General features: G+C 42.5%; 1 protein-coding gene across 1 annotated transcript in view; it reads right to left on the bottom strand.

Moving 5' to 3' along the window:
• Positions 1 to 6,646: 6,646 nt before the first annotated feature.
• Positions 6,647 to 13,606, bottom strand: part of LOC100976543 (CEA cell adhesion molecule 6) — a 910,921-nt gene continuing 903,961 nt past the window's right edge. The window contains 1 exon segment of the mRNA XM_034946101.3: positions 6,647 to 8,291. Coding sequence (XP_034801992.2) covers positions 7,858 to 8,291 — 434 coding nt within the window. The 3' untranslated portion in view covers positions 6,647 to 7,857.

Genomic DNA, 13,606 nt, shown 5'->3' with positions numbered 1-13,606 from the left:
TCACACCTGTAATCCCAGTACTTTGGGAGGCCAAGGCAGGTGGATCTCGAGGTCAGGAGATCGAGATCATCCTGGCTAACACAGTGAAACCCCGTCTCTACTAAAAATACAAAAACAAAATTAGCCGAGCGTGGTGGCGGGCGCCTGTAGTCCCAGCTACTCGGGAGGCTGAGGAGGGAGAATGGCGTGAACCTGGGAGGCGGAGCTTGCCGTGAGCCCAGATCGCGCCACTGCACTCCAGCCTGGGCGACAGAGTGAGACTCTGTCTCAAAAAAAAAAAAAAAAAAAAAAAAAAGTTCATAAATGGCAATCCGACTCTTCTTAGGCATCAACATCTTGGCGGCTGTAGGGTCCAGGGCCGGAGTTTATAATTACTTTTAAGGTCCTATCTTGTGTCTTAGGCTTTATGATCCCTGGGGTAGGGACCTTGCCTTCTTCATTTCTGTATTTTTCATGAACACATAAATTGGTTATCAGGGAAAGCTTCCCAACCGCATGTATATTGTGTCCTAAGTCTTAGATTCACACATTAATGCTAGAGTCATTGTTCTCCATGAGGTCAGAGGTTGCTTGTGATGAAGGCTGTGGGTAACTTTGCAGTGCAGATGATGGAGGGCGGTCACCCTGTTTTAGGCATACAATTGGAACTAATAATCCCTTGTGTATATGGCATGGGTGGGCAAGCATATGTAGGGAGACAGATGTAATTAGGATAGAGGAATTATATAAGGGAGTGGTGGTAAAGGAAGTAAGAAGGATTAGTAAAGAGAAGAAATGTAAACTTATCTAATAGGCCAGAGTCGGCCCCTGTAGATTCTTGAGTAGGTGAGTGAACTAGATTTTAGGAAGGTAATGAGGAAGTCATATGCAAGGAAGATTTCAAATACTGGAGACAAGGAGTCAAGCAGGAATTCAAGCAGTTGTTGAGGTCTATGGGAATGGAGAGAATGACACAAGTGAGAGATGCTAAGAAAGGATCAAAAGACTTTCACAGTGTATTGAATCTGGGAAACAAATGAGCAGAGGCTGGGGATAATCACATCTAAGAGACAGTGGGGTACAGGCAGCATGCAGACCAGGGAAGAAGAGACCTGCAGGAATTAGTGCTGAGAAGCAGGAGTTTATTGGGAGGAGGAGGAGATCCAGTCCCGGGATATAGGTCCCTCTCCCAAGCATGGCGGTCAGCCCTGCAGGAAACAGGACAAGAGGAAAGGCCATCATACCTGCCAGTCTTCCTGAAATGCAGAAACTACACCAAAGCTGCTATATCAGAGCCACTCTGGCCAGTACTCCAATCATGATGCTGACAGTGGCCTTAGTTGGGAGGCCAGGAGAACTTCCTTGTGCTGAAACATCTGTAATGGAAGGAAAATAAAAGAAGGAATAAAAGTGATGTTGTTTTACACTGGGGTGCCCCAAGAACCAGCTCTCGGCATGGAGTACTGTACTTGTTCCTTCAAGGAATAAATTATTTGTATAAGAAGGCTGATGAGAGATGATTAGCCAACCACATTTTTGCCATTATTTCCTTCTCTCACCATGTTTCTAGGTTGGTGATAGTCTTCTGTGATTCCTTCCTGGCCTTTCTGCACTCAGATATTTTTGAAGGCTTTGGGATGTGAGAAAGGCTGATGGCTATTTGCTATGTCATTAGAACCTTCCACCTTTTCATGGTTGCATCTTTTTCTCAGTGTCTCAGTTTTGGCAGCCATGAATTAGACCCTGTCAGTCTCTATGGCAGGGAGTTGCTTGACAGAAGGGCCAGGTGAGTGCGTTTCAAATTCACCACCTCCCTTGCAGAGACCTCACTTCCCAGGGCCTCCCAGCAGGGGTATGAAAGCAAGCCCAGTTCTGTGAGACTCTGTGTAACTCTAATGGGTGACTGGTGAAGGGACTCCCCTTCAGCCCTGCAGAAACTCTTTTTGAACTGCATTGCTATCCAAAATTTCTTTCTCTTTAGCTTTCACAGAAATCAGATCTGCGTTGTGGTCTGAGAGCTCTCTCAGGCTTCTCTCACACTTGCCTTCCTTTCCCTTACAGGCATTTACCCTAATAAATTCTCTTCCATGTCTAATCCACTATTGGCTGCATATGAATGGGTTAAAAACTAACATTCCAGGCTTGATTCTTTGCACTTAGTTTTTTTTCTCTCACCCACATGTAGTCAGTAACAGTGTCCTAGTATTTTCTGTGTTACCTCTTTTTCCATATTTCCATATGTGTGTGTGTGTTGGGAAAAGGGATTGTGGGGTGCCTGTATAAACTGGCCACAGAAATATGGGACAATAAGTTGTGGAAAGCCACAAGAGGCCTCTGAGGAGGAAAGCCTCCTAATTGCCATCATATTCCCATGTTCAGAGTGAGACCTGCTTTCTTATCTATAAACACTGTGTTCAAGGAGAAAGACACTCCTTTGAAACACTGGAATGTGGACAGACATGCAGGCTCCTAGTTAAGCCCACTCCCACTAGCTACTCTCCGATAAGTTAAAGATATGCTGTTTGAGCACAAAGGAGATTCATTTAAACTGCTATTGCTATAGATTACACCTATGACATACTGCCTCCCTTTCACTGTTTTGCCCTGAACATCTGCTTCTTAGATCTAAGTAATTGTACTCAATAAATAGTATGGAGACCAGAGCTTGGCACCTTTTGCAGCCTCCATTTTGCAACTGGCGCCCTGGCTCCCACCTTTATGAACTCTTAACCTGTCTCTGCTCATTCCTTTGTCGCCACCAGACTTCAGGTACCCTACGGGTGGTGTTGAGGCTGGTCTCCAACAGTGTGTTTGTATTTACATAAAATACCTTTTACACATACACACACACACACACACACACACACACACATACATTTTTGGCATATGTTTCTTTATTTTTGTTGCAACCATTTACTTTTAGCCCTTACCAGTCAACTCAGGCTGATGAATAATGCTATGTTAGCTATGGCTGAGGGGCAATTCCTATGTGCCAGATTCTGTGTTAAGTACTTTGCCTGTATCTTACTTGATTCATACAATAACCCTGCCTGGTAGACATTACTTCCATTTTACAGATGAAAAGACAGAGGCTTGGAGTAGTGAAAAAACTTTTCAGATGTCATATGGCTAGTGAGAAGTGAATCTAAGATTTGATTCTAGGATTACCTGACTTCAAAGCTAATGATAATAGTAGTAATATAGCAGCTAACATTAACCATTTGCTGTGTGCATGGCATTTTTCTGAAGGTTAAATTGATGATTACATTAAACCTTTAAAACAATAGTATAAAGAAAGCGCTGTTACTGCAATTTTCAATTGAGGAATCAGAAGCTCAGATAACTTAAGAATTTTGTGCAAGAAATTTATAACTGTTAACTCTCATATTAAAAAAGAAGAAGGATCTCAAGTCAACAATCTACTTTACAACTTCAGGATATAGGAGAAGAACAAACTAAACCCAAACACAGTGAATGAAGGAAATAATAAGGTTTAGAGTGGATATAAATAAAATGGACAATAGAAAAACAATAGAGGAAATCAATGAAACCAAAAGTTGGCTCTTCAGAATAAGATCAACAAAATTGACAATCATTAACTAGATTGACTAAGAGAAGAGAGAGAATATTGAAATTATTTAAAATCAGAAATGAAAATAAAGTCTTGGCATGGCTCATGTTTTAATCCTATCACTTTGGGAGGCCATAGTGGGAGGATCACTTGAGGTAAGGAGTTTGAGACCAGTCTGGGCAACAAAGGGAGATGGTGTCTCTACAAAAAAAAGTTTTTAAATTAGCGGAGCATGGTAACATGCACCTGTAGTCCAAGCTACTTGGGAGGCTGAGGTGAGAGGATCACTTGAGCTCAGGAGGTTGAGTCTGCATTGAGCCCTGATCATGCCACTGCACTCCAGCATGGTGTGGCCTATAGAGTACAAGCCTGTCTCTCTCTCTATGCAAAAAGAAAAGAAAGGAAAATTTAGATATTACTATCAATTATACATAAATAATGATTAGAAAAATACTAGGAATAATTGTATACCAATAAATTGGATAAACTAGATGAAATGGACAAATTCCTGGAGACATACAAAATATCTGAATAGACCTATAATTAGTAAGAAGATTGAACAACTAAAAGCATTTGACAAAATTTAGTAATTTTTCATAATAACATTCTCCATATGAATGAAAAAAAAACACCTCAACATAATAAAGGTAATATGTGAAAAGCCCAAGGCAAACATCATATTCAAAGGAGAAAAACTGAAAGGTTTTTCTCTATGATCAGGAACAAGACAAGGATGCCTGCTTTCACCACTTCTATTCAACATGGTATTAGATGTCCTAGCCAAAGAAATTAGGCAAGAAAAAAAAAAGATTCAAATTGGAAAAAGTAGTTATATTATCTATCTGTTCACAGGTAACTTTCCCTTGTATGTAGAAAAACCTAAAGATGAAAAAAACCTGTAAGAATTAATAAATAAATTCAGTAATGTTGCCGGATACTAAATTAACATGCAACATCAGTTGTATTTCTATAAACTAATAATGAACACTCTGAAAGGAAATTAAGAAAAAATTTTCATTTCAAATTAACCTCAAAAGGAATAAAATATTTAGGAATAAGTTTAACCAAGGAGGTAACAGAATTGTATGCTGTAAACTACAAAACATTGCTGAAAGAAATTAAAGACAACACCAATACATGGAAAAACATTTCATTTTATATGGATTGGAAGACTCAATATTGTTAGGAGGACAATATGCAAAGTGAGCTGCAGATTCAATGCAATTTCCACCAGAATTTTAGTGACATTTTTGGCAGAAATAGACAAATCTATCCTAAAATTTATATGGAATCTCAGGACCCTAAATAACCAAGCAACCTTAAAAAGAAAGAACAAAGCTGGAAGTCTCACACTTCCTTATTTCAGCAAAGCCACAGTAATCAATACAGTGTGCTACTGGCATAAAGGAGGACATAGAAACCAATGGCATAGAATAGAGAGCTCAGAAAGAAATGCTTGCATATATAGCCAAATGATTATCAACAAGTGTGCCAGGACCATTCAATGGCGAAAGGACAGTCTTTTCAAAAAATAATATTGGGAAAGCTGGATATCCATGGACAAAAATGAATTGAACCTTTACCTAACACTGTATACAAAAATTAATCCACAATGGATCAAGGACCTAAATGGAAGAGTGAAAACTACCAAACTCTTAGAAGAAAACAAAGAAAAAAAGCTTCATGACATTGGATTTCACAATGATATATTGGTTATAACAACAGAAACATAGGCAACAAAAGAAAATGCATAAATTGTACTTCATAAAAGCTAAAAACTTTCAAATTTCTTTTTTTTTTTTTTCCGAGACAGTCTCGCTCTGTCGCCAGGTTGGAGTGCAATGGTGCGATCTCCGCTCACTGCAAGCTCCGCCTCCTGGGTTCATGCCATTCTCCTGCCTCAGCCTCCCAAGTAGCTGAGACTACAGGCGCCCTCCACCAAAGCCCGGCTAATTTTTTTTGTATTTTTAGTAGAGACGGGGTTTCACCGTGTTAGCCAGGATGGTCTTGATCTCCTGACCTCGTGATCCACCCACCTCGGCCTCCCAAAGTGCTGGGATTACAGGTGTGAGCCACCGCACCCGGCCAAAACTTTCAAATTTCAAAAAACATTATTGAGAAAAGTGAAAAGGCAACCTATGAAATGGGAAAAATATTTGCAAATTATATATCTGATAAGGGATTAATTTCCAGAATATATGAAGAACTATTACAAATCAACAACAGCACAAATCCAAAAAAAAAATTAAAAAATGAACAAAGGACTAAAATAGAGATTTCTCCAAGGAAGATATACAAATAACCAATAAGCACATGTAGAGATGCTCGACATCACTAATACTTAGAGATATGCAAATCAAAACCACAAGTATACTCCACCTCACACACTTTAGGATAGCTTTGATAAAAACAACAACAGCACAAAGCAAAAAGTATCTTCAAGTAAGTGGAAAAATTGGAGCTGTAGTGCATTGCTGATGGAAATGGGAAATGCTATAGCTGCTGTGGAAAATGGTATGGGTATTTCCCAAAAAATTAAACAAAGAATTACCATTTGATCCAGCAATCCCACTTCTGGACATACACCCAAAACAATGAAAAGAAATCTGATTAGATATTTATGCACTGCCATTCACAACAGCATTACTCACAATAGCCAAAATGGTGGAAACAACTGAAAAGTTTATTGAAAGATAAGTGGATAGAAAAATGAGGTGTATCCACACATTGCAATGTTATTCAATCTTAACAAGGAATAAAATTCCAATACAAGGTGCAAAATGAATGAACCTTGAAGACATGATGCTAAGTGAAAAAAGCCAGACACCAAAGGACAACTATTATATAATTCCATTTATGTAAGATAGTTAGAAAAGTCGATCACATAGACACAGAAAGTAGAATGGTGAGTAGTAAGGGTTGGGGGGGAAGGAGTGAGAGTTATCATGTATTGAGTACAGAGGTTTAGTATGGTAAGATGAAAAAGTTCTGGAAATGGATAGTGATAACGGTTACACAACACTAAATTGCATGCTTAGAAATAGTTAACGGTAAGACTTATTTTATATATATATATATTTATATTTTTTTTATATTTATATATATATATATATATATATATATATATATATATATATATATATATATATATATATATAGTGCCTGGTAGTCTTACCCTCTCTACAAATACACACTTTTTGACACTGCCCCTTCCCTGCCCCCAAGGGTTAATCTCCAAATGTTTCCATTGCGTATCACTCACTGTCCTCTGTGCTGTGTCCCATGTGCTGTGCCCACAGCCTCATACAGCCAGTGACTTCAGAGCCAGGACACAGCTCAGGAGTCTGCCCTGAGCCTCCCTCTCTTCCCATTTCCCTGCAGCCTAACCTGAGGGAGGCTTTGTTTCTGCTGGCAGCTAGATTTAGCCAGATTCGGGACAGGCCACCCAGGCACCTTTTCCACCACCCCGTTCTCACACCAGGTAGAGTCAGGGCAGGGCCAGTCACCAAGTGAGCCTGAAGCAGAGCAGAGAGCAGAGTCTGAGCTGCTTCTTCCTCATCCAAGGGGCGTCCTCCTCTCATTTGGGAAAAAGTGTGAGCTTGTTTCAAAGCTTCAGATGTTCCTTGTAGCTCAAGGAGTAGGTAAAAGAAAACAAAGAGGTAACAGAAAAAAATGTGTTGGTAATAGAGAGAAGCAACGTGGCCTTGAGAATCCTCCTCCTTCCCCCTCAGTGAAGTGCTCTGGGGCTGACAAAGCCCCCTCCACATATTTCTCAGGCTGGACCCAAGGGCAGCCATGAGAAAGAAAAACAAGGGGCAGGGAGTCATATAGATGCATCGGGAGGGTCCAAGAAAAAAATTTGGGATTTCCTTTTGTCCATTGGACATTGACTGAGAATAAAATATTTTTCCTCACTGATCTCTAAAAGCCAGATAGACTCCACCCAAAAACATATTGCCAATGATGCAGGGATCCACTTATCAGAGACTGTGATCCTCTTGACTGTGAACTTACTGAGGTCAGTGGCTGAGTTACGGACAAAACAGGCATAGACCCCACTATTGTTTGCAGTGATTTTGGGGATAAAGAGCTCTTGTGTGTATTGCTGGAGCTTTTCATTGATAAGCCAAGAATACTCCTGGTCTGTAGAAAGGTCACAGTGCCCCTCTGAACCAAAGAAGAAGAATCCTTAAGTCCCAACCAAACTCCTGCTGTGTCCACTGAGCTGGAGTCTGAGACATTCACCTGTTCCCCATCACAAACTGGGGACCTCGAGTCTCCTGTGACAGGAGCATCCCATTCCTCTCTTATTCTTGGTTAAGGCTGGGCCTACAAAAATTTGCCTGGGGCAGGCAGTCATGGACAGCTTTGATATCCAGGGCTGAGAGTCTCTGTTCTTGGACCTGAGAGGGACTGAGAGGCCTGGATTCTGGCCATGTCAATTTGGGTTGGCAGCCTGGGCTACAGAGGACATCCAGGGTGACAGGGTAACTGTGACTGGCACTCACTCAATTCCGGATTTCACACTCATAGGGTCCTGTGTAATTCCTTGTGACATTGAGTACAGTGAGGGTCCTGTTGTTATTGGACAGCTGCAGCCTGGAACTGGCTGGGAGGCTCTGACCATTTACCCACCACAGGTAGGTTGTGCCCTGGGTCTCAGGTTCACAAGTTAAGGCCACAGCATCCTTGTCCTCCATGGGGTTGGAGTTGCTGCTGGTGATGGAGGGCTTGGGCAGCTCTGCTGTGCAGATAACAGAAGATTGCCCTGCGTGGCACCTTTGATTCCCCCATGGGCATCTTTCAATCAGAGTTGGCATCTCCCACCTCTCAGCCCACCCAACTCTTTAAAAACCCATGGCAGGTGTGTGTGTCACAAGACAGATGCATGATGATCTGAGGGCTCAGAGACCATGAGTCTGCCTGCTCTGTCTTAGAGAAGCACAGGCTTTCTCAAGTATAAATTGAGCAGCAGCACTGGGTCATGGACAAACACAAAAGCAGAAGTCACCGCTCCTTGTGCCTCTCCTGGTCCCTCCCTGACTTGCTGCCTGCCCACCTTGGTATCCACACCTGGAATGTGCAGGTGCTGTGCTCCTTCCAGCTTCACAGTCCTACTTTGCCCCCCACCCCCACCCACCGCCACCCAGTTGTTTTCTCTGTGGCTTCCCTTTCCAAGAGCATCTTAGAGATGGGTGACAATGGGACTTTTCACTGTCCTTAGCCTGGGACTGGATGTTTTAGTAGAACTAACACAGAAGAGACCAGGGGCAAGCCTGGAGGCCAATTCAGTCATCAGGCAGTGGAGCCACTAGGTGGAACAATTTTCACCAAATATTTCATGGTGAATGACTTGAACCAGTGACCTCTGAAGATAGAGCAGAGTCTAAAGAATGATCTAGAAAGAGTGAAGAGGACAAGCAAAAGCTGGTGGCTTTGGAGCAGAAACATATTCCCCATCCTGGGTTTTTGATGTTCCCTCTCCCTTTGCAGAGGGCAGGTGAGGACCATGTGGATCTTTCTATAAATACATGTGGATGTTTGGAAATGCAGAACTGACTGGTGGAGACAGGGAACATGAACTGTTGGAAATCTGGTCCTCATGGACCATGTGTGTTTGATGGAATATGAGACAGAAATTTGTGAGGAAGTTTCGCAAATATTTTCTCCTGTTGGACATTCTACACTCAGATTTCATGAGTTTGACTACTCTAGGGACCTCATATAAGTGGATTCCAGAGTGAATCAGAGAGTAGAATGGTGGGTGCCAGGACCTGGGACTGAGGTGAATAGGGAGTTTTTCAATGGATATGCAATCTTAGTTATGCAAGATGAGGAGGTTCTAGAGATCTGCTGTACAGCTTGGTTCCTCTAGTTCATTAAGACTGAGTAGTTCTTATGCATAAGGCTTAAGACCAAATGTGTTTCGGGTTTCTAACTTTTTTAGATTTGTGAATATTTGTAGTATGCTTACTGGTTTAGCATCCTGAATCTGAACATTTTAAAATTCAAAGTGTTCCAGTGAGCATTTCTTTGGAGCATTACATCAGCAGCTGATAAACGTTGAATTTTGGAGTATTGCAGATTTTGGATTTTTGAATTTGGGGAGCTCCATGTGTGATACTGTAATCTGCCCTTAAAATTTTGTCCGGAGTTTAGAACTCATGTTATGTTCTGACTATAGTAACAAAAAAAAATTGGAGGAAACATTAAATTTTTTCCATAGCGGAAATTGTTATTAATAGTGCAAATATCTAAGTTCGATTGATGGAAGTAGTATTTCTCTAGATACCAAAATAAGGTTAAGGTGTGCTGTGAATTCCAGCAGGATGGCATTATGCTCAAAGGAAGATGCTGAAGGTGGTTTGAAATTAGCAACTCCCTGAATAGAGAGAGGCTCATGGGTCCTGTTAGGAGGACAGTACCAGTCAAAGAGGAAGTCTTATGTGTGTCAATTACAATACATAAAGAGAGGAAAGATGCCGAATTAGGAGAAGCAATGTGTGTTATATTAGCAAATTTAGAAAGACCTCCCTATCCCTAATTCCTGTGCAGACTTAGGAAAAATGGGGAAGAGCCTGAAACAGGCATGTGAAATGCTTTCCTCATTTTCCCTAGACCTCAGGAAACACAACTAGAGTTTAAGTTCGTTTAAACTGGGCAGAGTCTAAGTAAGATGCCAGTGGCTTGTGCATCTCCCCACCTGAAAGACCCCACCTTATGGCAATGGCATCACGATGAGGACACAGATGTGTGTGAAACAGGCAGTAAACCCATCAGATAGCACCCACCTGGCCACCTCTGCCTGGTCCCAGTATTCCCATTATGTGTATGTTACAGCCTTTGTAGTTGTCCCACAACTACAAAACATAAAATACGCTATTGTCAATACAAAATATTCAGTATGAACTTGAATATGTTCTTCCACTTTTTTGTCACTCTTTTTAAACTTTACTGTTTCAGTTTTTGAAGTTTCTATTAACACACCATAAAGCTAAAGATCTTTTCCTCAGCTGTGTTAAGCCTACCAGTATACACACTTTCAAAAGCTTATCAAGGGCATTTTTCATTTCTCTTACAGTGTTTTTTATCTCTAGCACTTCTCTTGGTTCTTTCTTAGAATATCCATCTCTCTACTTATGTCACCCATCTGTTTCTGCGTAGTGTCTAATGTTGCCTCTTAGTCTGCCTTGTATGGTTTTTTTGCAAATCAGACATGATGTACTGGGTAAAAGAAACTTGGGTGAGCAGGCATTCAGTGATGCCATGGAGGGAAGGGTTCTGTGGTATTGCATTAGAGCTGTGTCCTGGGCTGTGAACGCTGTAAGTGCCTCTCAGTTTTTTCTTTCCCTTAGGTGGGACATGATGGCTACAGGGGGCTAGAGTTGGCTATTTCCCCTTCCCCAGGGCATTTAAGGCTCCAATCAAACCCCAGCTGATTAGACTCTGGTAAAATAGTTTCTCTTAAAGGCAGGTCTTGCCCAGAATAGAATTCACTGGCATCTTTCAAAGTGGTTTCTTTTCCCCTTCCCCTGCAGGAAGGATGAGCTGATTTTTACTGGGTATTACTATAGGAACCTGGTAGGGCTCCAGAAGCTAAGAGTCACAAACATGTCCCCCTACCCCCAGAAGTAATCTATTCCCCTGAGTGTTTAACTCTGGATCTTGTTCACACTGACCCTCCAGCAATTCATTAGTGACAGTTCAGGTTTTTCTGACCCCAGTACTGGTTCCCACTGAGGTTTCTGTGCCAGGGGTTTCTGCTCAGGTAAAGTGTGCTGTCTGTCTTTGCCTGTTGGTCTCTTCAATATATGGGTCAGTTAGCATTGAGACCTCACTTCTCTGTGGGATCTAAAAGAGTTGTTGATTTTTGAGTTTGTTCAGCTTTTTACTTGTTGTTAGAACTGAGTGACAAATTTCAAGCTTGCTATAGGCCTGACAGGAAACCAGAAGTCTCTAGGAAATGACTGGAGGATGTGAGCCTCACAGCTAGCAGGATGAGGATGGAGTCATAAGTGAAATGGATGAAAGGAGCCCGTGGGCTTTGGGGACTGCAGACCTGTACCCCTGCCTCTGACCCCCCCGCTGAGTCAATGTAGAGAGTGAAATCACCTTTGCAAAGATTAGGACAGTGGGAGCAAGCTAGCATGGCTGACTCCATCTGGCCTCTATCCTGACTGGATGTGTTTGCTCATTCCTGTGAATAAGCCAGGCTAACACTGGAAGGAATTTAGTTTATAGGTTAACATTGAAGCAAGGATGATAATAGTCCCTTTCTAAAACTAACTCCCTCCTTGCTCAGGGACTGGCTTTCTAAAACTAATGAAAGACCACGAGATTAGGATTACAGGAGCAGCCCAAATTCTGCTAAAATGTAGGCAGTTTCTGCAATCCCTTACTGCTCAGGACTCATGTGTACAGAGGTCACAAGATTTGTGACTCCCCTAATTGCTCCTATAGATAACATCACTATCATAGAACCTGAGATTTATCTTTTGAGATGTTTCTCAGACTTTTGCATCCTGGAAACCAGCTGACCTCATCCAGACCCATGACTAATGGCTCAACCAGTCATGTGGCCTCCACTCAGAGGTGGATTCAGAAAATACAGGCCATTTTCCCCATCCTCATGATTTCATACCTGAGCAATCAGCAGTACCCATTCCCTAGACCTCTGCCACTGAAACTACGCTTGAAAAACTATAACCTCTGAGCAACTGGGGAGGCTGATTTGAGTCGTAATAACCTCTGTCTTCCTGCTTGGCAAACAGAGTAATTACAATCTTCCTTTTCTACAAATCACCATCTCAATAAATTGGTTTTGTATGTGCAGTCGGGCAAGAAGAACTTGTCAGGTGATTATAAGAGTCGATAGAGGAGCTGTTCATCCCTGTCTAGTGGCCTGTTCCACATGTTGGCCTCATAAAGGGAAAGAGCCCTGGATGGGGACTCAGTGGAAGCTCATTCTCCTGGTGACCTGGGGACACTGGTTCATGATGGAGCCTAGCAGGGCCTGCAGATCCAGCTGAATTTATGTGCCTTTCCTATTTCCTGGGAGCTGAGCCAGGCCACGGTGTAAGCAGGAAGGGAAACAGAACAATCAGCCTTTTTAGAGGGAATGTCGGGGGGAGTCCCAAGGGTAGAGGAGGCTGTGCAGGACAGGGCATGGCAGCTAAAATTAAGGAGAAAGAAGATGAGAGACACAGAGGAGCAGAGAGAACCAGAAACACCCATGTCAGTGAGCAGTGGGGGTTACAATGACCTTAGTGACTCCAGGGACCAGGTGCACCTAGTGCCCCAGACCAGCACCAGGGAGCCCTGAAAACCCTCCCATGGCCAAGGAACTCCAGAGTCACATGACGTGGGATGGCTTTAGGGGCAGGGGTTCAGAGGGATGGAACATGGGTCTCAGCCCCTGAGAAACAGGGAATGGGTACGGCCAGCAATTTCTATTATATTAGGATTCTGCATCCAGGATCCAGTCTCTAAAGAGGTTATGGATACTTCATTCAATCCCTCTATCCTTCATACAAGAACTAGAGTGTGTGTCTCACGTTGGGCCTGTGCTGGCACAGGGTGTGAATGGGGAGAGAAAGCAAAGTCTTCTCCTTTAGCCTCCCATGAGAGTGACACTGACACTCTGAAAAACACAGGATTTCGGGCGCAGTAAGGGAGATTAGGATCTGAGGAGGAAGTCTGCACATTCCTCGCACTAACTCTGATAGCTGAAGCAGGTGATTTAGTTCTGGAGTACAAACTAATCAGTTGTCCATTTACTCTCACTCCTCTGAGGTTTGGATGCCACAGAAGAAAGGATGTGAGCCAATGGATGACGGTGGGGGTTCCTGGAAACCAATAAGCCCCCACTTCTGCTGGAGGAGAGGGTCATGTGACTCTGATCTGCCCCTCATGTTTGTGTGACTCTGGTTCAGTGACTGTGTCTCCCTGTGGCTTAGTTTTCTCTCAGTCAAATAAGCTAAATGGCAAGTGGTGTATGGCTTGCTATGTTGTTGGTGAATGAACTTTAAATCATTCACAGTCATCTGACCTAATGCT

Source organism: Pan paniscus, chromosome 20 (genome assembly GCF_029289425.2).
Source record: "Pan paniscus chromosome 20, NHGRI_mPanPan1-v2.0_pri, whole genome shotgun sequence".
In the NCBI taxonomy this organism is placed as follows: domain Eukaryota; kingdom Metazoa; phylum Chordata; class Mammalia; order Primates; family Hominidae; genus Pan; species Pan paniscus.
Note: the sequence above shows the minus strand (reverse complement) of the source record. Positions and strands in the feature narration are given on the sequence as shown.